The 26,674-nt window shown below is 34.6% G+C and overlaps 1 protein-coding gene across 1 annotated transcript; it reads left to right on the top strand.

The window, feature by feature from the left end:
- The first annotated feature begins 373 nt into the window (after positions 1 to 373).
- LOC120326371 (thrombospondin-1-like) lies at positions 374 to 25,290 on the top strand. Its single transcript, XM_039392642.2, has 26 exons — positions 374 to 591; positions 2,452 to 3,041; positions 4,636 to 4,738; positions 7,058 to 7,218; positions 7,304 to 7,420; positions 7,576 to 7,669; positions 11,685 to 11,849; positions 12,010 to 12,186; positions 12,684 to 12,857; positions 12,938 to 13,105; positions 13,542 to 13,715; positions 13,793 to 13,920; positions 16,496 to 16,598; positions 16,844 to 16,998; positions 18,800 to 18,913; positions 19,019 to 19,141; positions 19,963 to 20,122; positions 20,246 to 20,503; positions 20,615 to 20,710; positions 20,968 to 21,029; positions 21,114 to 21,279; positions 21,513 to 21,709; positions 21,943 to 22,017; positions 22,986 to 23,083; positions 23,217 to 23,356; positions 24,342 to 25,290. The coding sequence occupies exons 1-26, from the start codon at positions 543 to 545 to the stop codon at positions 24,362 to 24,364; spliced, it is 3,870 nt and encodes a 1,289-aa protein (XP_039248576.2). The 5' UTR covers positions 374 to 542; the 3' UTR covers positions 24,365 to 25,290.
- The last annotated feature ends 1,384 nt before the right edge of the window (positions 25,291 to 26,674 follow it).

Here is a 26,674-nt window from a genome sequence, read left to right as displayed (position 1 = left end):
CAAATACATTTGTTGTGTTGCGTGTTTAGCTATAAGGGCTTTATCCAACGAGCGTAAGCAAATAGGTTGATTTCTTTCATTATCGGTCGTGCGCGAATCACCATTTTCACCTGAGTCTGTTCCTAAACGTGTAAAATCGTAATGAGTCAATTTTGGCAATTAGGGAACTGTTTTGTTCGTACTTGCGAGTTCTCATATGGATATTAGCTTATATATGCAAATACGGCAGCAAGGAAACGCGCAAAGCACTATATGCTTTTAGCACAAACTAATGGAAGTTTCGCGGTCATGTGACACCTGTGATAGAAAAACTGTATAGATATTATATGAGCAAGTAACTTGATGACTAATAAATTTCTTTTTTTTCGTACAGCTAGTTAGTTCGTTAATTATAACGTTCAACAACGGAAAATCATTTATATACGTTTGCCGGTCGTGTAATTCGCCACTACTGGGACAAGCATCCTTCGTCAGCCAAACTTTGAAAATTTTCTTAGTCGGAGATACGATCAAGAAGCAAACAATATTAGTTGCCTAATAAAATGAAGATTCTACAGGTTTTACTAGCGGCGTTGGCGTGTACAGCTGCAGGTAAGCTTTTCTTACAAAATCAAGTTCTTTGAATATTTGATGAAAACACATTGGGCTTCTAAATATCTTCTGAATTAGGTTTAGATTGGGCGGACGAAAGTACACTAACGTTGTTTACGTTTTCCGGTTGCCTATTTCCACGATAAAAAGCCTTACTACCCCGACCGATTCGACATGTAGGGCTAGTCCAATATAGTGAATTCTAAGATAAGTGGCACTGATGTGTTTAAAGCCATAAAACAAATTTTATTGAGCCGTCTGTCGTTTTCGCGAGTAAATACGGGGTTGTAACGTTAGTGATTTTAGTTTCGTTCTATGGCAAATTTGAGGCTTGAAGCTCGGCAATGAGTTTTCATACTAGGTAATACTGCCGGTTATTTTTACTACAATTGGCGTTACGAAATTATATGAATATACCGCCAGATGTTAAACACTGTACCAAGTTGACTGTAACTGTTGTCGTTACACAAAGTAACGGGTCTGTGTATTCTAACGACGGATCAAAGCCGTCCGCAAATATGTCTCGGGACAAATGTTGTTTGTTAGCTATTCGTTCTGCGTCATGATTGTATCACATTTCATATTTTAATATTTATAACTTTTGATATTGTGTTATGAGTATCAAAATTCACTTGTAGAATACATTTATTAGTTTATGGATACAATTGCACGATTTGTGGTACATCCATCAATAGACAATTAAACTTAATATAATTGCATTCTTAGAAATTCTAGGGATAATTTTTTTCGAGGTAAAATTTTGTAATATAATGTGGGGACTGTAAATATAGATGAGTACAAATCTCTAATACTAGTCATGTTAAAAAAATAGTTACCGTTTTAATGTGCCGTGTCCCGTGAATTGGAAATGATAGCCTGAAAAACGAGTATCATGACAAAAGTTTTGGCGCCTATTAATTCAGAAACCACCGACCGACCTCCGCTTTTTTGAGCCAATTTTAAGTTGAATGGAAAGAACTTATTTGTTGCCAAAAGTCGCTTCGTCTAGGTTAGACGTGGACGTGACAAATTATGGAAATGTTGAAGCTCGAAACAAACGTGCGAATGCCGCAGAGTATGGTCTGCGAAATTTCTGCCCTATAATTTTTGTGACCTAATAGAAGTAAACGGCAGGTACGAATATGCCGGGAAAGGGGCGCTTTGTGACAAAACTGGTATTCTTGAAAGACGAAATATTTTTTTTCACTGCTGAAATATGTTATGAAACATAAAACGAACTAAAGCGAAGTGACATCTCATTGTTGACAGCTTTAACATACCAATGTCAAAGTATCAATTCCTGCGAATTGGTAATCCATATTTTAACCGCATGGCGCCTGGTTACGCTCGTATTTTAAGTTTTCGGCCGACCGCGCGCTTCAGCTTTTCCTTACGCCTATTTGGCAAAACAAATAAACAACCAAAAGTCGCTGAGAATTTTGGACACGGAATGTCATCTGTATTACTTTAAATCTACATTCGACGGCGTTGATCTATCTGATCTATGTGGTATTAAACTAGGATTATAGGATTTGGGTTATGGAGCGATAATGACAACTTAGGGTTGTCTCATAGATCCGTTTGAACGAGTTTCTCAGCTCAAGTTTAGAGTTCGCTGATATTTGAAAAGGGCGCATAAACGGAAAGTTTAATAAAGCAATTCACACGCTCAAAATGTAACAAAAATATATAAAAATATGATGCGTTATTAGCGTCGTTCGAAAAACTGCTCTGACTATGAAATAATAGAATGTCGCTTTGTCGGATAATTTTCTGACTTATGAAAAAGTCACCATTACCGTCAAATCTAGGACTAGCATTAGACTGACATTAATCGTCTATTTTAAATATTTTTTATAGCTGCCGAACTGGGCGACAAAGTACATGATGTTTTTACAATGACAAACTTTTTGAGCAAAATGAGGGAACATGGCATAAGTAAATACGTCAGACAAACAGACAGCTACAACAATTTTCTACCAGCTTACAGATTCAGGCGGCCAACAACAACCCTAGACTTGACCGCTGTGGATTCTCAATTTCGATCACTCGCCGAAGACATCTCACAAAATCAGGAATTTGTATTGCTGATGTCATTACGAAACGACTTTACCAAGAAAGGTACACTGCTTTCTGTCACACCCAAGGACGAAATTGACACCAGTGGAGACTTTCTGGAAATTGTCACCGATCCTGTCAAAGGTCATCTCTCAGTGTTCGGCTTTTCGCAAAACAAAAAATTCGTACACGCGTTCGAAACAGGGGACTTGCAACAAGAAGGAGCGTGGACAAATTTTTCACTCTGGGTCACAACCACAAAGATGACACTTTATCACAACTGTGACTACGTCGGCCAATTCAGTCACAACGACACACTTATCCCGATGTTCGATGTGAATAAGAACGCTCTCCATCTGGCAACGGGGTTCAAGAAAGCAAAGAGTTTTAGGGTAAGATTTTTTGTTTAATTTGATTTTAGAATTAAACCACTATGTACACTGAAATTGACTTGTTTTGTTGGTAGCAGTACGTAAAAATAATGTGGTACGTAAGGTCCGCAAATTTTGTCGCCAACAATTCCGGCGATACATTAATTTGTAGCCATTGCGAAGATACAAAAATGGATAAAATAAAAGCAATGAACTTATCTCGGCTTGGTTCAATTATGATAGATTCGAATTTCACGCAATTTATGCTAAAACCCGATCTGTGAGCCATGTCACGATCAGTTGAATGTATATAGAATGGTGCAAAATTTGCTTATTCAAGAAATGTTCACTATCAACACCATTCAACGTTAAAAACACATTCACGATCAATCGAAAGGTGTTGAAATGTCATTCATTTATCGTCTTTTAAATGTAATTTAAACTACCGTGTACCAAACTCCTTATTGAGTAAATTATATTACATCGAAATACGGGTACCTTTTACTCGTTTTAGCAAGCCAAATTCAATTGAATTTTGATAATAAAAAGAATTGAGTGGGATGTCAAACTAAAATTAACTTATTGGCATGTCACGACAGTTGTGATGAAAAAAAAACAAGAAAATACCGGCCTGAGTTTATTAATACTATCGAATTATGAATGGGGAAAGTATATAATCCGGAAAAGTAACGAGTTGGGAAGTACGTCAAACGGGGTTTCACGCTTTTGTATCGTCGTGGTATATGAATAGAACAATTTTTTCATTACCAAAATAAATGAAAAAAAAGTGTCGGATATTAGATCTACTACATGGCCAACTACCGGTTGGAAATATGATCTGAACTGAAATAGCTTTCATTCATTTACCGTATATATAATCGTGCTTTCGGTCGCAACTTTTCCAAATCAATTTGCTCAATGTACTATCGAAAATGGCGCTGTCTGAATATGCACGTACGGTCTATATCTCGGTTTCCCAATAGAATACATCCGTTCGGCTAATTTACGAAATACACTAATAATCCCCGTGTATCTTAATTAGCAAACATACTGAATACACTTATGTTTAAATCAACACATATCAAAGTTATGTGAAGCAGATAAACAGCGCATAGTTAAACGCAAACCGTTACTGTGCATGGGATATTTACATCGCGTTGTTATCGCCCTGAGAGTTTGTTTTATCGGTTTGAAGAAACGGGTTTTTAAAGGACACAGGGTGTTTCAATCAAAATGGATGTAGGGGCCATGTAGGGCTTGCTAAATGATACTAAAATATGCATGTTGTCACGTACATGTATTTACATATATGTATATTAAGATAAAATGCTTGTTTTAGTTGTATAACCCTATATTAGGCTGAAGACCTCGTAAACAGTTTTGACACTAATATCCACTTGTTTACGAAACGTGAAACATACCTGATATCCGTTTTTTCGTGCTTCATGCATTGCTCATATACAGTCCAATACTATTTCTGGACAACAACATTAAATTATCTTAGAATATGGTTAGAATTCCGACGACAGAAATTCGTAATGGGTTCCTTATTTATTGGGAAGCGTAAGTCAAAATTAAAAGAATAACGTTATTATTGAAATATTAACTTCGACAGGGTTCGCTGGCAAGAATACGATTCTACGTCGGTGCAACTGTAGCTGAAGTTCTCGCCCAAGAGACAAGATGTACGAGGGACGAACACACAAAATTATCCCGAGGTAAGAAGCTCTAATTGCTAACGGTAGCCTTTCTATGTATTTTCAAGACCTATTTGCTAGTATAACTAAGAGCTGATTGTGACTTTCAAAATATTTGATTTTTGATTTCAATTATATTTTTATAAAATACCAATATGACAATCTCTTTGATATTCCCATAATATGATTTGTACAGCGAACGGTAAACAATAAAATACGGTACTCAATAAAATCGAAATAAGTGGAATACCTCGTCGATTTCTTCTGCATCATTTATGATATTTAGTAAACAGAGGTATCATATTTGAACAATGTCGTATTGATATTACAAACGTGTATTAGATGTTAAATAATAATCTCCGGAATTTGCCACCCGATACCCGTATCGTCGATACATCATGATTATCTTCTTTGTGGTGTATTTTACATGAGGTCATCACCCTTAATAACTAAAAAAGTGGTGATTATATTTCAAGCTTGGGAAATATATATATATTGGTTACAAGTGCGTATTACGTATGGACCATATAAAGGTTTTGAATTTGAATTTCGATTTACGAGGATTTTGTCATTTTTTAATATGAAATTTGGTGTTATCTATTTTTAATGTCTGGCGTAAAAACCATGTCAAACAGCCTGGAGACAATAAACAAATTTAGTATGTTCATAAAATGAATTTCTTAGTAAACTCTTTCTTCGCAAAATATTATTGCACTTGTTTCAAAATATGAAAACGTGACGTCACAATAGTGGGTTCATTTGAATGACTTAAAGTGCCGTATGACGTCACAATACTTCAGCCGAACAATACCGTTCAAATAGCCGTACTTCAACCATGTCCTTTACTCCAACACTTTTATTTTATTTTAGGAGTATCTTAGCCACTTTAATTCTAACAAAATCGAATCTTTGTTCGTCTGTCAGACCTACTTAGTCGGCTAAAATATTTACTTCCACCCTCTTCTCACTGATACTTCCGGATTTTATCTTCTGACCCGATCTACATTTTTATAAGCACAATTAATTCTCCCCAAGACAAGCATTGGTCATTGTTCTCTCCACTACCTAAAATAAAGACTGGATCAGTTTTCTTTTTTTAAATGTTTGCACACCGTCAAAAACACGACAGCCTCCCTTTGTTTGGAAAAGCTTGTGTTGGATTATAGTCTCGAAAATGTTTATTTTTCTCTTGTGTCGTCGCTAAGTGTTCTTTATTGCGTTGCTCAACTGAAGTGAATGATAAATTTGACCACGAGATGTATTTTATCACAAGATTTACTTTCACACATTTTATTCACAAGTACCTTACCCTTTTTGGAAGTAGTCTCCGGTATTGATATTATAACGCTACCCCACGATTTTGAAAAATTCATTGCTTATTGCGACAACGTGTTTTTATTTACTTGTAAGTTGTAAGTAACCCTACGGAGTAAAATTCCGTACATTCCATACCACGAGGCAATTGTCTCAAAGCTTCGTATTTGCTTGGTTGGTTATAAAGACGCAATACTTATATTGTTAAATACAGTAGCCACAACCCTGCCCATTACACTCCCACTTGAGGCCCATTTAAAACCACTCAAAGAAAACAAAGAGAAAGGCATTATGTACGTGGTAAAATTACGCTACAGAAGACTAATAGGGCGTTAAAAAAAACTCTCGAGATGGTGTGCGTTGACAATAATGTTATTCGTTTCGTTTATACCCCCCCCCCCCCCCCCCCACCATTCCCGTAATCTATACTGTTAGGTTGTGAAAAAAAAATTTATTCACCATAAGTGTCACCGTTTATAATGGCAGTTCAGGCAAGGGTACAAATTCCTTAGGTAAACCATATGACTGATTGTTGAAAGATTTCGCGTTATAGACTATGTTTTTGCATGTTCTTTCATGAACTGTTCCTTTACTCAAAGCTGCGGCTGCCATGAGATATAACAACTTCCGTTGATGTTAAACCGACCCTATCAAGGTTTATCCAGTCGACAATGAACAGAAAAGGATGCGGTCGAAATTTAATCGGTATTGGAATTATTTTCTCCGAACGATATCTCTTATATTCCCCACGCAAACATGGTACCGGGTTCAAGTTCTTCACTAGGACGTTTTTTCTTTGTGCACGAAGTTTAGAGGAATTTTATTTAAGCTAAATTAATGAATTTGATACCATGTTCATACTACCCCGTGGTTGTGGTTGGTTGTAAGATAAATATCTTGTGATGGAACCTTCCAGCAAATGAGGTTTGGTACTACATGGCTTACTATCAACCACCTTACATACATGAGTTTTGAAATTTCACAAAATTTGTTTGATAAACAGCAATTATTTTGAAAATTTTTCAGATACTTTTGAAGATATTGGTGCTCCAGGAGTTCAACCAAAATCTAGTTCAGTCAGCCTTCTATCGGATACAGATTCAAAATCTAGCAATAATATGGTCTGCGATCTATCGTGCGACGATATTCGAAAATTGGCGAGTGTGAGACCTCCATCTGATTACTATGTAAGTGTTATTAATGTGCTGTATTATATACCTTTAGTCATTTTTCTTTGGCGCGTTTTGTAAACTGAAATTTTCCGTTTTGTAGGAAGGAAAGCCAGTCGAGGTCATGGATTTTCCACGCAAATCATGCTGGGATGACACAGTCCGATACGATGATGGCGAACAATGGAAAAGAGATGATTGCCAAGTCTGTAACTGCACTGTGAGTATACTTTCCCTTCATTCTACATATGATAAAAAAAACTAATTGCCTTGATCATGAAACAACGTCTAAACGCAAATTTCCAGTTTACAAATCTTGATGTTTTGCATCCAAAATATGATGTTTCAATTCCGAACTTTTATGTATATTTATAGGCTGGCAAAGTGACGTGCGTAGTTGAAAAATGCAACGCCCTTCCTTGCATCGATGTTGTTGAAGTCGAAGGCCAATGCTGCCCAGAATGTGCAAGTAAGGATTTATTTTGTTTTTGTGGTAATCGAAATGGATTCCTCTGAATTTTTCAAGTTGTCGTGCAGGTGTTTTGCGGGCAAGGATGTAAATAGAATCCTACCATTTTATCTTTACCATAAAAATCCGGATGTTATTGGCGGCGTGTGGCATTTGCAATTGATCCTATGCAATTCCTAAAGTGCGATTCGAATCGCCCAATTGAAAATTCCTAATGGGTGAAAACGGGTCATATTTCAAGTGTTTGATGGGAATATACCTCTATTTTGGGAGATTGTGTTGAAAGCCGGGGCGTTTTGATGATGGGTGTCCATGTCAGGTGTGCATCCCGTTTGGGGTGAATCAAATCACAAGTGACAGTGCATGCGACAATTTGTAGACGTGGGGGTTTGGTAATACGAGCCCCATTAGAGGGTAATACTTCCTTTACAACAGACATCGAGATGAAATTCCCTTTTTTAAATACAACACGAAAGAATGCCAATGCTATAAAAACAAGATAATTGGTTGTGTCCAACGAACTGATGTTTATCTCGCAATGAAAATCACCTGTCTGACCTTTCAACCAGAACCGGAAACTCTTTGTGATTAACTTTTATTCCATTAAAGATTCTTTTGAAGCGTTAAGATAGTCTTGCTATTAGCATTAGATATTTAGTTATTATCGAGTCTGATAAATGTTCCATTAATTTGTCTAAAATCTTTTAACCTTGTAGCGGTCTTATGAAAAAGTTTTTGACCCACAAAAATACAATCACGAAAAAACATAAACCTTTTACTAGAAGATGGATGATCATATACCGCTACTATACCCTTGATCTAACTACTTGTGTTTTTGTTGTTTTTCCCCTCCGAGACGTTCCAATATCGCGCGGTTTACAAATTTCCCACCGCGCAAATGCATTTCATACAATATATTTAAACTTTATTTGTTGATATTTTATTTTCGTCGGAGAGAAATCCTGGCAAAACACGTTATTGTCTTTTCTCACGCTTTCGGGTCTTATCTGATGTTGCTTTAGTTTATAAGCCATTTGCTTTTACAGCAAATCATATCCCTCATGTCCCTATGAAGGTATGTGTTTAACTGAAAATTACATTTATATAACTAATAAATTATGGTAAATACCGTAATATTTCAATATAAATGAAATTTTAAGTTTCAAATCTGTAAGCAATTTCAAATGTTTCTAAGAAATTAGATTGTTGGAATGTTAGCGCCGGGCATTTTGTAAAATTTAAATTATGAAAGATAAAATTGCATTGTGGTTATTACGTGCCAATCCCTCGCATTATCGATACAAATTTTATCAATTACGCCGATAAAAAGTTATTTTCGTGTCTTAGCAATGTGAAGTATGTGAAATTACCTTGTTATCCTTGCTGACATACTTTCTATTTGTTCAATGTTTACCAGTGCTTTCCTAGACACGTTCTCCCGTCACAAAAGAGAATTTAAACTTGCCTGCGATTTTTGTGTAAAAAGATATTTTGATATTTATGTATTTTTACATAACATGTCACGTTTTGCTGAACTATGCAAATTGAAACTTAAAGCGCCATTAACAAAGCAGTATCTATTTTTTCGCATTCCTAATCTTATAAATAAATTCACTTCAAATAAAACGACAGAAACTGTGCAACTAGGTTCTGAATACGACACCATAAATTTGCATGTAAATGATTTTATCAAAAATAAATACGCGGAAAGTTGTTGAAAATATGCACTGTGACGTAAGTTACGACTTTGTGTCGTCAAAAAGTATAGTTTATACAAATCGCGCTTACAACGCGCTTTGAGTCTATCTGGAGAAGAAAATGTTACATTCTTAAAGATTAAAAAACGCACACCTGATCGTATTTTCACCTTGTATAATCTTTCTAATTGCGGCAATAGTTGGGGACAATTACGTACTTTTTGACACCTCATTTTAGATTAAATATATTCTGGCTTGTAAAAATATATACCGGCACGAAAATCCAGATAATTATGGCAGTGACGTGCGTTCGGTGACATAATACGCACGCTATCTTATTCAAAAAACCGCATAAAGACTGCAGAGTTGTCTTGTAGTTATACAGAAAGGGAGTTTGTGCGTTTCCGAATATAGAGGAAAATTGCTACCTACCGTGCGTTGTAAAATCCCACAAAAGCTCATAGACGAAGAGTTGGAATGATAAAAGAAGTGCTATCGTTATCTTACATTAAGAGCGCGGTATTTTGTTTCTATATTCATTTATATAAAATTCAAAATTTAACGATAATAGGCATTTGGTACGTCGGAAAATTGAGTTTATAACGCTTAAGATGTAACTTTTTCTATACAATTTTTAAACTTTTATTTTGTCTCTATACTATATTACCTCATTTTTAAACTGTTACCATCACAAAAATGAATCCAATTGTTGTATTTTCACCAAAATAGTTGGTAACAAAAATAATAATAAAAAACGTCATAATATAACGAATCGTCTTTGAAATTTCAACTCCATGAATATACTAAACAAATAAGACAGAGCCTTATAATCCGACCTAATGGTGCCTTTCAGTTCGCTGTGGGTCAAATGCATACATAACATCAAACTGACTTAAAAAGGAATATAATCGTTTTCTACATAAGACATAAGACACATAAGACACGATTCGAAAAATCTTCTTTTTTCAACAATTTAGCAAATTATTCTAATTTATTTAAATAATATCATACCTGACCACAAATAAACCGATTTTGGGGTAAAAATGGCATTCCTGGAGCCATTTAACCAAATTTCAACATCTCATATTTATCAGAAAATTTTTCTATCGTGAGTCATAACCACCCACACTCTTAAGTTCAGTTAGATTACTCATTCCCTCAGTGTGGAGATTTGTTATAACATGTTGTACATAGCAACAATTATATACAATTTGCGGTGGAATGTTCTTTATTACGCACAAAAGAAAATCATTTGTTTATTATTTTTAGTTTGAAATTTCGTCCAATTTTGGGATAATGAATGCTAAGTGTAATTTATATAATTTTTTCCAAATATTTTGAATAACCACTTTGGTGTATGACAGAATCTTTTCGGCGCCAAAAGACCAGATTCTACAATGCTCTTATTATAATATTTTATCTGAAATTCAACATATATATAGACGATAAACAGATATTTCGAGTTTTTACTCAATTTGTTTAATTTGAATCGACGTTTTGTACCAAACAGACGGCACGTTTTCCGGAATAGTATACCCACAATTAAGCAACCGTTTTTCAACATCATATAGTATTTCGCAAATAATAAATACTTTACATTTCTTGGAATTAGGAATTTGATAGTTGAGGTTTATCATAATCACGAGAAAGGTATTTAACATAACGGCTTCAAAAGCTAAAATGTCACATTATTTGATTCGTATTCTTTGACTTTAAACTTTGCAATTAATCAGCCATGACAAGAGGTACCCTTATACGTGAATCAAACCGTGGGTTTATTACGTCATAATTGTATTTATTTGTATTAATGGAAAATTAACTTTGAGCTATTTTGTTACGAAACAAAATACGTATTCGTTCTTAGAAATATCAAATTTTCTTGCATTTTTGAAATTTGGTTTTCGGTACATTTCAAATACGGTTGAAGTGTATTGCTACGCTTGTGAACCGCGCTGACCTTACATAAAATAGAACAAAAAGAAACACTTAATTATATCCACCAAATACAAACTTGCTGATATTATATTTTTGAGATCAAATGAACCGGTTAAGCTTCTGAAATGGTTAATATTACGAAAGTTGAAAATGGTGCCGGTATGGCGGCTGACTCACTGTAATATGGCGTTGAAGAAAGTAGATTATATTGAACAGAACTTCTAACTATGAAATTTACTTTAAAAATGAAAAATAAATGTATACTAACTGTTCATGGTTTGAGTAGATTCCCGGTTTTAATCTTACTAATCATATTTTTAATCTTTAATCAAATTTTATGTAAAATTTTCTCAAATTTCAACAAAAAATTTATTCCTTTCCAGGCGAAGCAATTGGCTACTCACAATGGTCAGAATGGACAGCATGTTCTGTAACATGTGGAATTGGACAACAACAGAGAGGACGAGCTTGTGATAAAGTTCATTTCACTTGTGACTTAAAAACGAAAGAATCTAGAAATTGTGTTTTGGAGCCTTGCGACAGAAAAGGTGATTAACACATTTCCCATAAAGATAGATATGAACTCCACCGACAATATAGAAAAAGATTATTTTTCATTTCGATTAATTAAGAGTAGTCTGTAGTTAACATACAAATATTCATATTTTTTTATTCTTTATTTATTTATATATTTTCATATTTTTTTAGTCAAACTTGATGGTGGTTGGTCCTATTGGTCTCCATGGGGTCCATGCAGCGTTTCGTGCGGAGAGGGAGTCAATACAAGGATAAGAGAATGCAACGCACCGGCACCTCAACTCGGTGGAAAAGATTGCGAAGGCGCAAGCAGGGAAAACAAAGTTTGTTTCCAACCACATTGCCCAAGTAAGTAGAAAAGATGAATTGCTTTTCTTTGGCAACCAATTACATGGCAAATAATACCTTATAGCCCAATTTATAAATGACGAATCAGTTCAGTCACTGGAAAAATATTTCAAATGTTAAGTGGTGTTTAGCTACCAGTATTCTTCGTGTGTTTGCACAGGCGCTAGTAATTGGAAAGATTCACGCATCACGCCACAGTAAGATGGATATCTCGCGTTTCACATCGTTCATTTTTCTAATCTCGGATCAGACTATAACATAAAAACTTCAACACAACAACAAAGAACACCTGGTTCAATGTTTTGTGTTTAGTATATAACTATGCGCAAACTAATTCGAGACAAATGATGAATGCTTAACCATGATAATGAAGTTGACTCATCCGTAATTGATACTAGATGATCTTTTAAAGACATATTTGTCTGTTTACCTGCTCTTTGTTTCAATTTTAATTCACTCTATTCTAATTCACGCTAATTCCACCTCTCTAATTACAGTTGATGGAGAATGGGGGCCATATTCCCCATACTCACTTTGTAGTGCAACATGTGGCGAAGGCACTAAGGAAAGAACAAGGACTTGTGATAATCCGGCACCAATGTACGGCGGGAAATACTGTTCAGGCAAAGAAACGGACACTGTTACATGCAACGACAAACCATGCCCAATTCGTAAGTGCCTTTCCTTCACTAAGCTCAAAGTAAGTAGTTATTCTAATTTGCAAATTTCTAAAAATTCGAGATATTTTTAGATGGTAAATGGTCACCATGGTCCAAATACGGTCCCTGTACCGCAAGTTGTGGACGAGGACAAAAAACAAGAGTTCGATCGTGCAATAATCCAGCACCTGAACACGGCGGAGAATATTGCGAAGGAGACTCAAGTGAAGTTAGAGATTGTAAAGGCGATCCATGTCCGAGTAAGATAACCATTTATAATATATATCACAGTAATAAGTATTTCATTCCTATTGCTTTTATTTTACTTCATCAACGTTATGTAAATGAGAATTTATTTTGATGGAGCCCTGATTTTTTATAAATAGATCAACTTGTCATATATTTATTGCTTGAGATTTCCTTTGCTGTTTTGTGGCAAAGGGTGTTGATGCTTAAATTCTGAAAATGGTTATGCAAACACATTCATCATGAAGTACTGTCTGTGGTTGTTTATGAAAGTTAATTTTGGTGTCAAATGGCTAAGAACAGAAAACATCACGCGGTTTGGCTACAATTTCAAAAACTTAGAATAAAACACTAGAATAGTAAAATTTCAGTTGTCTACAAACGTACGGATAAAATTTACACGGTAATGCTTGGCAGCGCAAAAATTGATTTTTTTTTCATCAATTTTAGTTGACGGAGGGTGGGGACCATACACGCCATTTTCGCGATGCAGCGCCACTTGTGGTGGAGGATTCAAGAAGAGAACTCGCGAATGCAACAATCCGGCTCCTCTATTCGGCGGAAAATATTGTGTTGGCGACAAAACAAACATTGAAAGCTGTAGCGAAAAGACCTGTCCTATTAGTAAGTTAGCTAAAATTAGCATTTTTTTTCAATTCTTCGTTTCTGGAAGGTATTGAAATTTATCCTTTTTTCTGTAGACAATTGTCTGAGAAATCCTTGCTACCCGGGAGTGACATGTACCCCTCATGATGACGGTTCATACGAATGCGGAACTTGTCCGGAAGGAATGCAAGGTGATGGCGGACAGTGCGAAGATATTGACGAGGTCAGTCATGTTTTTATGACTCTGTGAAAGTCTAGATATACAATGTATTCTTTTGATTTTTCCAATCTTGAAAATAAAAATTTGCACTTAAAATGATGACTTCACCCCTTTCGACTACCGTACCATACCAACCTCAATATAGGCCATTATTTTAAATGTTGCATGATAGTGTTTAAGGGGATACATTCCGTGGTAGATTACCGCCCGAAATATTTTGAATAATTAGATTATATTTATGGGCGCCTCGGTTGAGTGACTAACTTCAAGTACAAAGGGAAGCGGGGTGCTTTAATTCGTAATTGTTCAGACTGAAGCAAATATATTTGATTTCATAGTAATTCAATTTGGCGCTGACACATAACGCATATGTACCAACTCTATACGTATCTTGAAATTATACCGAGTAACTTTAAAAATACATTGAAATTTACTGAAATAAGTTGGAAGCGGGGTCTTGAACTGCTGCTTAGGATCAAAATATTTGGAATCTTTAAGAGAACACTCTACTTGAAGACAGTGGCTTTTTATTAGTATTATTATACTTCGGAAATTGGATTATAAACATGGATTAGGCTGCCGAGTATAACTAATCTTTAAGTTTAAAAGCAATTATCGTGCCGATATTTTGTGCTTAGACGACAAATAACGAATACACAAACCAATCCCTTTAGCAGAAGAGCAGAATTGAATTCCTACCTTCATCTAATTCTCTTAAATTGGATTAAACATATTTCCAATTTTTTACGATGTAGTTCGTTAGCTATTTTGATAAAATTCTTCAAGTTCAACTAAAATGTGATATAACCATTATTTGAACTGGAAGTCATAAATGACATAAAAAGGATAATATAAAAAGCATACCCCCTTCAATTGGGTAAAATATTTACATTAAGAACTCGATAAAATCGCTCTTTTTATACAGTAGGAAAAAAGAGGACTTTTTCGTTTTGTCAAATTGCCGAACCTAGGTTTTCCACGCTATCATTAAAACCATACCCGGTACATTAATTAAACTCTTTTTCTAATTTGTTCTTGAAATTTTAATGATAAATTTTTTATATTCAAATTTAACCTAACGAACTTCTACACAGCGAGTCCTTCGGGGCAAAACTCAAGACGGTTTCCGATTTTCAATGTACAAAAAAAATGTATTTTTGGAAGTTACTGATAAACTCAGCGATTTCAACACAAATTCAGTCAAAAATTTATTGTGGCCCGTGAATGGTTGACCATAATTCAATCAAGTTTAATAAACATCAAACTTTATTGGTTTGGCTGAACAACAACTTCCCGCAGTATTTCTAATCTCCAAATATAATCAGGTGTACATGAAAAGTAACCCACAATGATAGGATCAGGCTGCCTCCGGATTGTACTGGAAAAAGGTGCGCTGACCACAACAAGTCTTATCAGGTTTAGGGTCATATTTATTGTTAGAAACTTGACAAAACAAAAAACGCGAAAAAAGTTTAAATATTCAATATGCAATAGAGTAATATTCGATACTTTGCCTTAAACCCAAAATATATTTTCGAAATGATATTTTAATTTAAAATCGAATTTGAGACCAGCACGAATAAATTTTTTCTTAATCGTATCACATGATTATTACCATAGTAACAGAACAACAAACAGGTCGTGTCAAATCGTATTTTTTTCATTTCATATTATTTTAGATGTTTTTTCGGTTTTCACCATATTTGACACTTTTGACGATATAATAGATAAAAAAATATAAATTCACATTCTTGTCATATTTTTCACCCTTTAAGTACAAATTACTTGGTGTCACCAATCTACCGAGAACTGGCTGAATCACAAGTTTCACATCAAAGATAAAATCTACCAAATTCTTTCAAAAATGTCAATCCGTGATTCAACGAATTATTAATCATTCTCCATAATATCGTGTATACATGTTGTGTGTCTCGTTTTATCAGACTAAACAAATGTACTAATTAAAGTTTGTGTTAGATTAGATTTACCAAAAATTAGAAAAAAAACATGTCTCGTGTCAGTTTTGACAAGGTTTTGACAAGACAACAACTTATCCACTTGAAAAATTAAAGTGTGTAAAACTTGGAAAATTTTTATAAAAAAAAATGTAAAAACAAAGTTGTATTAAACCCAATTGTATTACCAAAACCAGTATTGACAAGTAAACAACTCGTGCACTCATAAAATTAAAATAAGTAAAATTTGGCGATTTTTGAAAAAAAAAAATTGTATTAGACGAACTAAAACCAGTATTGATAAGTTAACAACCCATGCACTCGAAAACTTAAAATATGTCAAATTTTGCGATTTTACAATTTCTCATTGGATTAAAATGGTAATTGTTCAGAGACTTGCTTGTAGTGGAGGTCTGAAAAGATAAAAAAAAAATCCCCTTTTTTCTTATTTTGTACAAAATTCTTGTAGTAGATATCACCCATTCCATTCTTATCAAAAATCAGGTAAATCACGAATATTTCTTCACGCAAATTCCAAAACTATGTTTCAATAAATTTTTTAGAAATATTTCACAATAACCACAATCGCTCATCTTTTATCATCGATTTTATTATCTTTTCAGTGTAAGCTTGTACCCGACGCCTGCTTCCATTATGAAGGTAAACACAGATGTCAAAACTATCCGGGTGGTTATTCCTGTATGCCGTGCCCTATGGGACACAAAGGTGGGTAAATATTGTTCATACGACATGATGTGTATTGTATTAAGATTGTTATTATTTACATTATCGTATATAATGTTCGTATCAATCTGAATTGTCATTTGAAATCTGGAAGAATGTAATAAATTTAAATTTAAAATGGAATTTATTTGAAACACACGGCAGCTGTAAAGGTGTGTTGCGGCATTTTCTGGCTTGACATTGCCTACTGAATTCATTCATTTTATTGAATCCATTTCTTTTTACAGGTGACATTCCAACCGGTACCGGTGTTGAATATGCTATTGCTCACAAACAAGAATGCGTAGTTTCAAACCCATGTACCGATGGTACAAATCCATGTTCCGAAAACGCTGAATGTATCTTTTTGGATCCTACCATCACACCACCATTTATGTGCAAGGTATGCAAAAAAATTATAAAATTTTTTCTGTAGAGTGATTAATTCTAATTATACAAGCATACCCAGCTGAGTGAATTTCAAGAATTTCATTGTTTGCAAACATACGTTAAGAATGTTATTAATTCCTAGCGACAAGTCACGATTATTATAACAAGAGGATTAAAATTTTCTCCAAGGTGTATGACTGTTGTAAAAAGAAAAATTACAACCTAATATAGAATTATTACTGGATAAAATTTTGAGCGCCGTGCTTGTCAGCATTCATAAATTTCGAACGTGATATTTTTCGGAATTTTAGACTAATATAATCGAATTTACCAGCGCTCCATTTAAGGCCAACTAAAATTGAACGACTCTTAAGTAATTTTTTCTAAACGCCGAAAGTTCTAGCCAAATAGCCGTTTGTGGTTTTAACAGACTATCAAATATCGTGGTAATCTTTGACCTGAAAAGCGATTTTCAAGGGTTTTCGCGTGCCGTCGCTTTAATAATATATCCTCGACACTCCCAGTTTCGTCACGGACGAAAGCTAATTAAAGAATTGAGTGGCAGTACTCTGGTTTAGTCGTAACCTCGATGTCTATCAGACAAGTCTAGCAAAAACGCGGTAACAGTTTAAACACGTAGTCCTAATAAATAGCAAGGCATTGGTGACTAACAAAACCTTCTTTGTTGGAAAGTACAATATGTTTGCATCAGGCAATTGACGCCCCATAAAGTATGACATTAATGACAAAGACAAGGTCAAAATCGTATTAGGGAGAAACAAACTAATACCCGACCGCCTGGGGTCATAAAACTCGTCTCACACACAATACATACTTTCATATTACATTCTGTTATCATTGAGTGTACATAAATTAAGATATACCCCAATCCGCGATCATTTTTCTTTACTTTTTGTTTCCAATAGCAATATATAAATGTTTATCATGCGGTTGTGTCAGAACCAGGAACCCAATATGATTTCGTAAATCCTTGGCGCGTGGTTTTTTCAGATTTATCTAGGTATTACGTATAAAGACTGTCAATAACAAAAGGATTTATTTTCTGAGATTTTAAACCCAGACAAAGGATATTTGTTTAGTTATTTTTATTTTCACTATCATCGGTTTTTTTAATGTATCACGCCGCCGAGATATAACCTCTGCACCGTAGAAACATTTGAAACTGGGTATCAGGTTGTGGTGTGCGCACCCCCCGCATGGCTCAATTTGGTCTTCAACGATTTCTGGAATTTCATTTCTTCGAATGCTAGAAGTGTATTGTTGTGGAAACAGGCATTATCTTAACAAGAGTGCGACTAAACTACGATCAATTCGGATCGGGTCTGACCATAAACGGAGTGTCCGCGGTTGACCAACGCTGTGCGTGTTTTCAATTAATGTTGTTTACGCGCCGAACTCGAAACCTCTATCGTGACTTTGCAGAACCTGAAACTAAAAAAATAAAAAGTTGAGTCGTGCAGGAATTTTTATTGTCTTCCAATGTAAACAGCATGCAAGTAAATTTAATCATGTGTTACTTATGTGTTATGTTATGTAGCAGCCAAACTTGCCCTCAAAGAGCATTTCTTGAATCTAACATATTTTTTGACCAAAAGATGCGCAATACGTGCAAATGAAAATTATTTTCGCGTTCAAATTTGCAAACATAGATATTCGATTGCAGCAACAAAAAACTTTAAGGCCCTGTTGTACAAAAAGTTAATGTTTTTTACCATTTTCAGTAGATTGGTATTATCAATAGTGGCCATTTAAATGATCATTATAGGATAAACCGTTTGTTTTCTATTTTTCAGTGTCATCCAGGTTATTCATCCTTCCCGGAATGCCGTGGATTTGTGTGTCTCGAAGATGCAGATTTGGACGGAATTCCCGACGTCGATTCTTCTTGTATGAAAGATGGTGTAAACGTAAGTAAAGGTCCTTTATTACCAAACCTCTTTCTCCTATACCTATATGTATTTGTGAGTTTGATTGTGGTTTGAAAACTTTACAACTTGTCCTCTTATATTTAGATTACTCTAAAAGGGGACAACTGCTTGAATTTACCAAACAGCGGACAAGAAAATGCTGATGGAGATGAATTCGGTGACGCCTGTGATAGAGATGCTGACAACGATGGCATTGTTAATGAAAGGGTAAGAGATGTTCATAATGTTACGAATCTATATGTAATTCATATAATCAAATATTAAGTGAATTCGAATACACGTTAGGTTGAAACGATATGTTTTGGAAACTGATTTAAGTGCTTCATGCGGCGTAACGTGAATTTGCGTTCAACCTAATTTACTACTTTTAGAATTTCCGTTTTCTTTTTTATCTAAGCCATAATCCTATTGATGGAAACAGCTGGTAAAATATATCAGGTCTAAATCAAGTCCGTAGTGCAAACACATAAGTGTGTACTGAAAATCACTTTACATTTTTAGACCAAAAATTGAACAATTTGTACATCGTTTTCGGCCTTTTAACTTTCTATTTTGAAGTTTGCACTAAAATCTTATTTGAACTCTCACAAATAAATCCGATTTTGCGAATTGCGAAGCGTATATCGAAAAATATTTTGTTTCGAGATTTGCCTCAATTTTGAGTATTAGTCAACTATAAGGCTTATATTATCCGAAATGGATCTATGGAGCGTTAAATTCTTGTGGTGACGAGATCATTTTCAAAATTGGCAAACAGCGGCTCATTATATTCGCTAGGTATAGGTCTGATCTAAATCTGTTTAAGCCTTATATTAGCGATTTCGTCAAAACAAAAAGCTGTTAGAAATGCACTTATAGTTTTTTAAATAACCACGTATTAGTATGTAATATACTATAATAGAATTAAAAGACTAATGCATTTCCGTTTAGACTGAGCAATGTAAAAAATTACAGTTTTACACGACAGTTTATTGTCTGTAGCTAAATATGCATTATTTTCATTTCAAAATTCTCTTCATTATTTGCAGGATAACTGCCCACTTATTCACAACCCGACACAACACGACTCAGACAGAGACAGAGTCGGCGACGTTTGCGACAATTGTCCTTTCGTGAGAAACCCCGGACAAATTGATACCGACAATGACGGACTTGGTGATGAGTGCGACCCCGATATTGACGGAGATGGTACGCGATTTGTACTTTTTGACCTAAGTTATTATTATTGTGTTTAACCATTTTTTATTCACAAAAATATTTTAACTAATGGTCACCACTTTGTCTCATCATATCTTCTTTTCAATTATTCAGAAATTTTGAACAGTGACGACAATTGTCCGTATGTTCACAATCCGAACCAACGCGACACGGATAAAGACGGAGTCGGCGACGCATGCGACAACTGTCCTAACGTAATCAACAAAGATCAATCCGACGCCGATTCAGATCTCGTTGGTGATGCTTGCGACACAGATCTCGATAGGGACAAGGATGGCGTTCAAGATGACCTTGACAACTGCCCATTTGTCCCAAACAGTGGACAAGCTGACCACGATAAAGATCGAATTGGTAAGTATTCTGGCATTCACAGTTGAAGCAGATAATTTGCAATCGCAATCGCAAATAATTTGCAACCGCAAATTTACATCGTTTAAATGAAAAAAAAAATTCAATTTTCAGGCGATGAATGTGACAATGATGACGATAATGATGGAATATTAGACAAAGATGACAATTGTAGACTCATCCACAACCCCGATCAGAAGGATAGTGACGGTATGTAAAATTGGCTTTTCTATATTCACCTCGAAGATTAGTTTATTTGGGCATTATAAGCGCAATGCGCGCTTTGTAAAACGCCGCGCCAATTTAGAGCATAAAAATCCAGTCTACTGTAGATCATGCAAAATCACTCATTACAGTTTTTAAGGAGATATTCATCATAACGACCAACCTTTTATTTGAATTCTCTTACTTGCAAAATTAACAATAAGTTTCTTATCACTTATCATATGAATATTAATTTTTATCAGGCAACGGACGTGGTGACGTATGCGAAGAAGACTTCGATGGCGACAATATTAAAGATTTCGAGGTAAGTTCTGTTCAATTATGACGTCATACTGGCGTCATAAAAGTCTGATTCAAAAAACAAAAATTTAATATATTTGAATTTTAGGACGCATGCATGGATAACGCATTGATCACAAAAACCGATTTCACCCATTTCGATATGGTCAAATTGGACCCAACAGGAACAGCACAAATTGACCCCAACTGGGTGATCAGAAACAAAGGAAAAGAAATTATCCAAACTAAAAACTGTGATCCAGGGCTTGCTATAGGTATGTAATAAACTGGTCACCAATTTTTTTTTTGTCGTATAGCAGGTTATCCCATAGATGGAGTAATATAGCCATTTTCTGGGAAAGTATAAATCTCCAGTTACTTTTCGTTCCTTCTAAATCTAAACAGCAGAGTTACGAAATCATTTTTTGTGTAATCATGTTCACCATTGTGGGTCCAATATGTATGGTTCGAAAATCAAAATATAAATTTTGGTTCATGATTACAACAGGCAAAGATATGTTCAATGGAGTCGATTTCGAGGGAACGTTTTACGTCAACACTGGAAATGACGACGATTACGCAGGATTCGTGTTTGGTTATCAATCCTCAAGCAGATTCTACGTTCTTATGTGGAAGCAAAAGACACAAAGTTACTGGAGGGCTTACCCACGACAAGCTAATGCCGAGGCTGGACTGCAATTGAAGGTATTAATATCTTTCAAGTCATATATGCGATGTTAGTGAACGTAATCACGTATTCACCATAGATGATCGTGACTAATTTTATATGATTGAATATCACAGATTTGGCTAGGATTAAAAAAGGTTTAATATTTTTGCTATTTACATGTGAGGAATTGCTCGCGTGGATCCTTTTTCGGAGCAAAGAGCTGGACCTGTCATTTGAACACATATTCATTATATATACTTTTTTACAGGTCGTTGAGTCGACTACAGGTCCAGGAGAATATCTAAGAAATGCTTTGTGGCATACAGGAGATACACCCGGACAGGTAATTTTTAATTCATTTGTTTTTATTCAACTGCAAAGATAGCATGCTAAATTCTAATAAATTAAGAAGATTGCTGTAGTTTTCTGTAGTTTTCAAGGAATAAAGTCGTTTTCTATTTTGCTAGTCTATTCTATCTTGTGCGAAGCAGTCTTCGCAGGGTCACGTCGTTTCGCTTTTCGTTGTCACGAACGCAATGAACCTTATCCGCTCTTGTGACGCATGTTGGTAATCGTGCGTAATAGGCCAGAAAGGTAAAGTAACTAAAAGTCATAGCGTGACGGCATAAACTAGCAGATTCCGCCCATACCGCGAAAAATTGTCGTTTCTCTGAATTTGGGCCGAATAAAATAATAAAAATAATTGGCATTACCTTGTCCTGCGATTTTATTTTAGGATCAACTCGTTCGCCAAAAATGAATCTTTTTTGCTTTTTTAATCATATTTTCGTATTCTGTTTACAACTTTTGCACTTATTACCACTCTGAGAAGGCACAAATAATGGCAAGACCGCTTATAAACAACAACTATATTTTAGTAAACAAAAAACTAATTTACCGGGAAAGTTAAATATTTTATAGATATACAATTACAAAAAATATACAAATAGACTACCAGTATATAGTTATCATACTTGGTAGTTATACTATCATCGGTGGCAATGACTATTATGCAAATATCTTTAGTTTTCCCAGACTTACCTTATTAGCCCATGTCGCATATTTATACTTCGCACCTTTTTGACATTCCAAATTATTCAAACGCAATGGTGTTTATTATTATAATTCGGAATGTGCGATGAAAGACCCCACGTCGCGATGTAGTTGAGTTCAAACGAAATACAACTCAAAATTTACGTTTTAAGAAAATAAGCAAATGAAAGGACAAAATGATAGCCCCTGTTTTATTTCTTGATTTCCAATCTTTTACACATTTTTCGCTTTAATATACGATAATATTTTTTGCTCTAGGTACGAACTCTTTGGACTGATTCCATGCACCAAGGATGGCAAGATCATTCCGCGTATAGGTGGACATTGAATCATCGCCCAGAAACTGGAGAAATCAGGTAAGAAGGCTTGTACTTTTGTTACAACTCACCAAGGATTTTTTGTATGTTGGTTTAGAGTCACTTTACAAAAAATTGTATAATTTTTTTTATTTTTTTTATAAAAAATTCATGAATTTCAAATATTTTTCAGAGTAACGATGTACAATGGAAAGAAATTGCTAACAGATTCCGGTCGCATCATCGATAGAACGTATGCTGGAGGTCGCATGGGAATGTTTATATTTTCACAAGAAATGGTTTTCTACTCCGATATGAAATACAAATGTAGTGGTAAGTTATATTTCAATTACTTTCTTACATAAATGAATTAATAATAAAAAAATAATTTAATAACAAAATTAAATTTATTTTCTTCATATATCATTTCTAGTTGTAATGTCGGATTGTAAAATTTTTTCGAAAAAAGAATGTTTACGAAACTGGATGTTGAAAATAAATAAACAATTAGGGCTACTGCTCTAATGAATTAACTGCACAACAGGAAAACATGCAACTGCAGAACACTAAAAACAAAGATTTGTTTCATTACTGATTATTTTAATTTCGTACGCATGAAAGTATCAAAAATGCACAACAAACAATAACATAGAAACAACTTTATTAAAATTCTTAACAGCGCTAAAATAATGAGAAAAAAAAACTGCAAAAATCCCGCAAATATGTAGCATCTCACGGGCGGGCGAATTTTTAACAATGCTCCTTTGTTTTATATCGTCTGCCCTTAAAACTCGGTCAAACCATAAAACAAGATCACTTCCAGGGAATTTTATAAAATATGTGAGGTTTACCCTGCATTTTAGCGTTATTTCAATTACTGACAATACATGAAAAATTCATGGATTTTACATGAATATTTCAATAGTATGCTCAATTTGAATTACTTCAATTAAATAGTAAAAAAATTAATAATAATTCCAAAAAACATTTTAATAACAACCCCTAATTCCATAGTACAGTTTTCGAATTCGAATTTCAAGTTGCAGTAATTCTTTCATAGCTTTTGTTTATTTTTTTAAAGTACATTATATTTGAATACCAATATATACAAAGTATATATTAACTTGGCGCATTATTTATTCTAACATACACAAACATGATTCCAGTGGATAAGAGGGAATTCGCTTTATAAAGTACGCTTGGAATGGTATAATTACAATTACTACAAAATGACAAAAAATTACTGCTTGTTTTGAACATTGTGTAAAATGATATCTACATTCTACAGTATACTTAAAGAATTTTATTTCATTTTCAGACTCTAAAATTAACTACAAATGAAGTTCGGAGACTATTTAAGAGACGACACAAGAACAGTGAAACAAAATCTAAAAGGAAGAAGTCTGCTATAGCTTGCTAACTGTCTGTGCAAGTCTCAGCGCCGATTGCACACACCATGCACTTCTGAGTAAATCTACGCTAAACACCGATTGCATCGGGACTATAATCAGCATAAAAACTACAATACAAAACGCTTAAGCACTCATCTAAGCTAAGGGTATGGAACCCATCATGCTTCTAAATTTTAACAAAACCCGAAAAAATTTTCAAAAAAAAAAAATAGCGAAATATTCAAATACTTGCCTTTTATGGAAAATACACTGCCAAGATGGCAATCTATGCCAATTCATATTTTGTACTGCTGAAAAGCAGCAGAATTTATTCATATTTTGCTGTAATTTAGTTCAGGTAATCATCGATGTATTACATTTAGAGTGCATTGTATTTAAAGATTAATTAGGACGCATTCCATGGTTTGATTATATGTTTATTACCAATTTTCAGTATTTTTAAAATTTTCAACAATTTTCATTGTCATTTTTATATAAAACGCACCACCTGATCAATAAAAAAAACTTGACTATTATTTGTAACAAATTCAGTATCTGCAACCTAAACTAAAAAAATTAGGAAACTGTCAATATTTTATTCATTTTTCCTCTATTTTACCTTTTTGCTATCTTCATATTTATTCAGCGACCAGTTGTTATTTTTCTTTTGGAATTTTGCGATTTCATGAGTAAACTTATTTGTAGCGGTTTTATTACGTCACTTCCTGTTGTTATTGTTGTTTTTGTGTTTATTTGCGCATAAGATTAGGACATTTGTTTGTAAATAGATCATTTTATTATTATCTGTTGTTTTTTATCTGCCTTTTCTTGACAAGGGACGTTAGAAGTTACTGAAAATAAAATATAGAAATGCGACACCTAGTGTATTAAATCGAGTGTTGTTGAAATAGGAATGAAATTGACTAGAAAATAATTGCCTAGTACAGACTAGTATTCGAGATACTAGTTGATGACTCCGTGAATATCAACCTGGACTCTTTTTGTAGAAAACCCATTCAAGGAAATCTTATATAGAGTATTTTGTAGGCTTTAACTAGCTTAGGCATTACTACTGAACTAAAAAGAACAACAATTTATAATATTTCGCAATCGTGGTGTACGCTCACCAAACGATACAAGTTTCGGTGCGCAATATGACTTTTATCATCTCCAGATGGCAATTTCGATGTGTCAAAATCTTGTTATTATTGGTTGTTCAAACTCGAATTGCATCAGGGTATAGGTCAGGGATGGCGAACCTTTTTCAATGAATGGGTCAAAAAATATATTTTTATCGCGGAACAGAAGAGAGTGGGTCACAGATGTTTAATCAATGTTTGTATCTATAAAAAACTTCTGAAACAAATCACGATACAACAGTTCTGTTTGTGTTAGTGTAGTTTAGGTCTTTACTTATACAGCACTTGTATCAGGGACTTTTTATGGTACTCGATTTTATGACATTAGAGTACGAAAACACGCATATGAATGACGTTTAGGATAATGCGGTAAATTATTTTACGGTTCCAAAGAGTTTGGAGGAATTCCCCTCTGATAGTGTTATATTTTTCTATCAGCTTTAACCCTATTAAAAGCACTTTTACATTGTCCCATTGTTATTCCAGATTTCTAGGTTTTTATTTCAAGTCTCTCTATTTCAGTGTTCTCAACGGCATTGTAGGCGAGAAACTAATAAAATGCAATGTAGCATCTAGTTCTCGTATAATACCTAAAACAGACTGCAGATGCACTTCTGAAAGAGACAAGACGTTGCGAGAAATGATCATCAATTGCATTGTTATGTCGTAAACGATGTCAGAGCTAATAGCTGAATAAGGGCACACAGCGGTGCAGACATTCGTCCAATATTAGGATTTTGAAAATTACCTCACCGGAAATTAATAATTTGAATATAAGCCATCCCAGCCCTGACTGCCCAACTGATGGCACATTATAATAGTTTAGTAATTGTTAGATTAATTTAAGGCCGGTTTTATCACTGATATGTTAGCATTTTATTTTATTTTATTCGTGCCTTGGCGGACAACGAACAAAACGCCGTGGGTCAGTTTGTGACCCGCGGGTCAGTGGTTCGTCATCCCTGGTATAGGTGATAAAACGAACATATCCACCAGCTTTGGAGTTCCATCTTTCCTATCTTACCAAATTGATGTGGCTAGGATAACAAGAAAAAATATTCTGATCATTCAAAGCTGCGTTTGTGCAAAAATTTGTTGTATTATGCTCGTTACTGGCCGCT

The sequence above is a fragment of the Styela clava genome, chromosome 4 (assembly GCF_964204865.1).
Source record: "Styela clava chromosome 4, kaStyClav1.hap1.2, whole genome shotgun sequence".
NCBI classification, from domain to species: Eukaryota; Metazoa; Chordata; class Ascidiacea; order Stolidobranchia; family Styelidae; genus Styela; species Styela clava.
The sequence above is the reverse complement of the archived record's forward strand: the minus strand, read 5'-3'. Positions and strand labels throughout refer to the sequence as shown.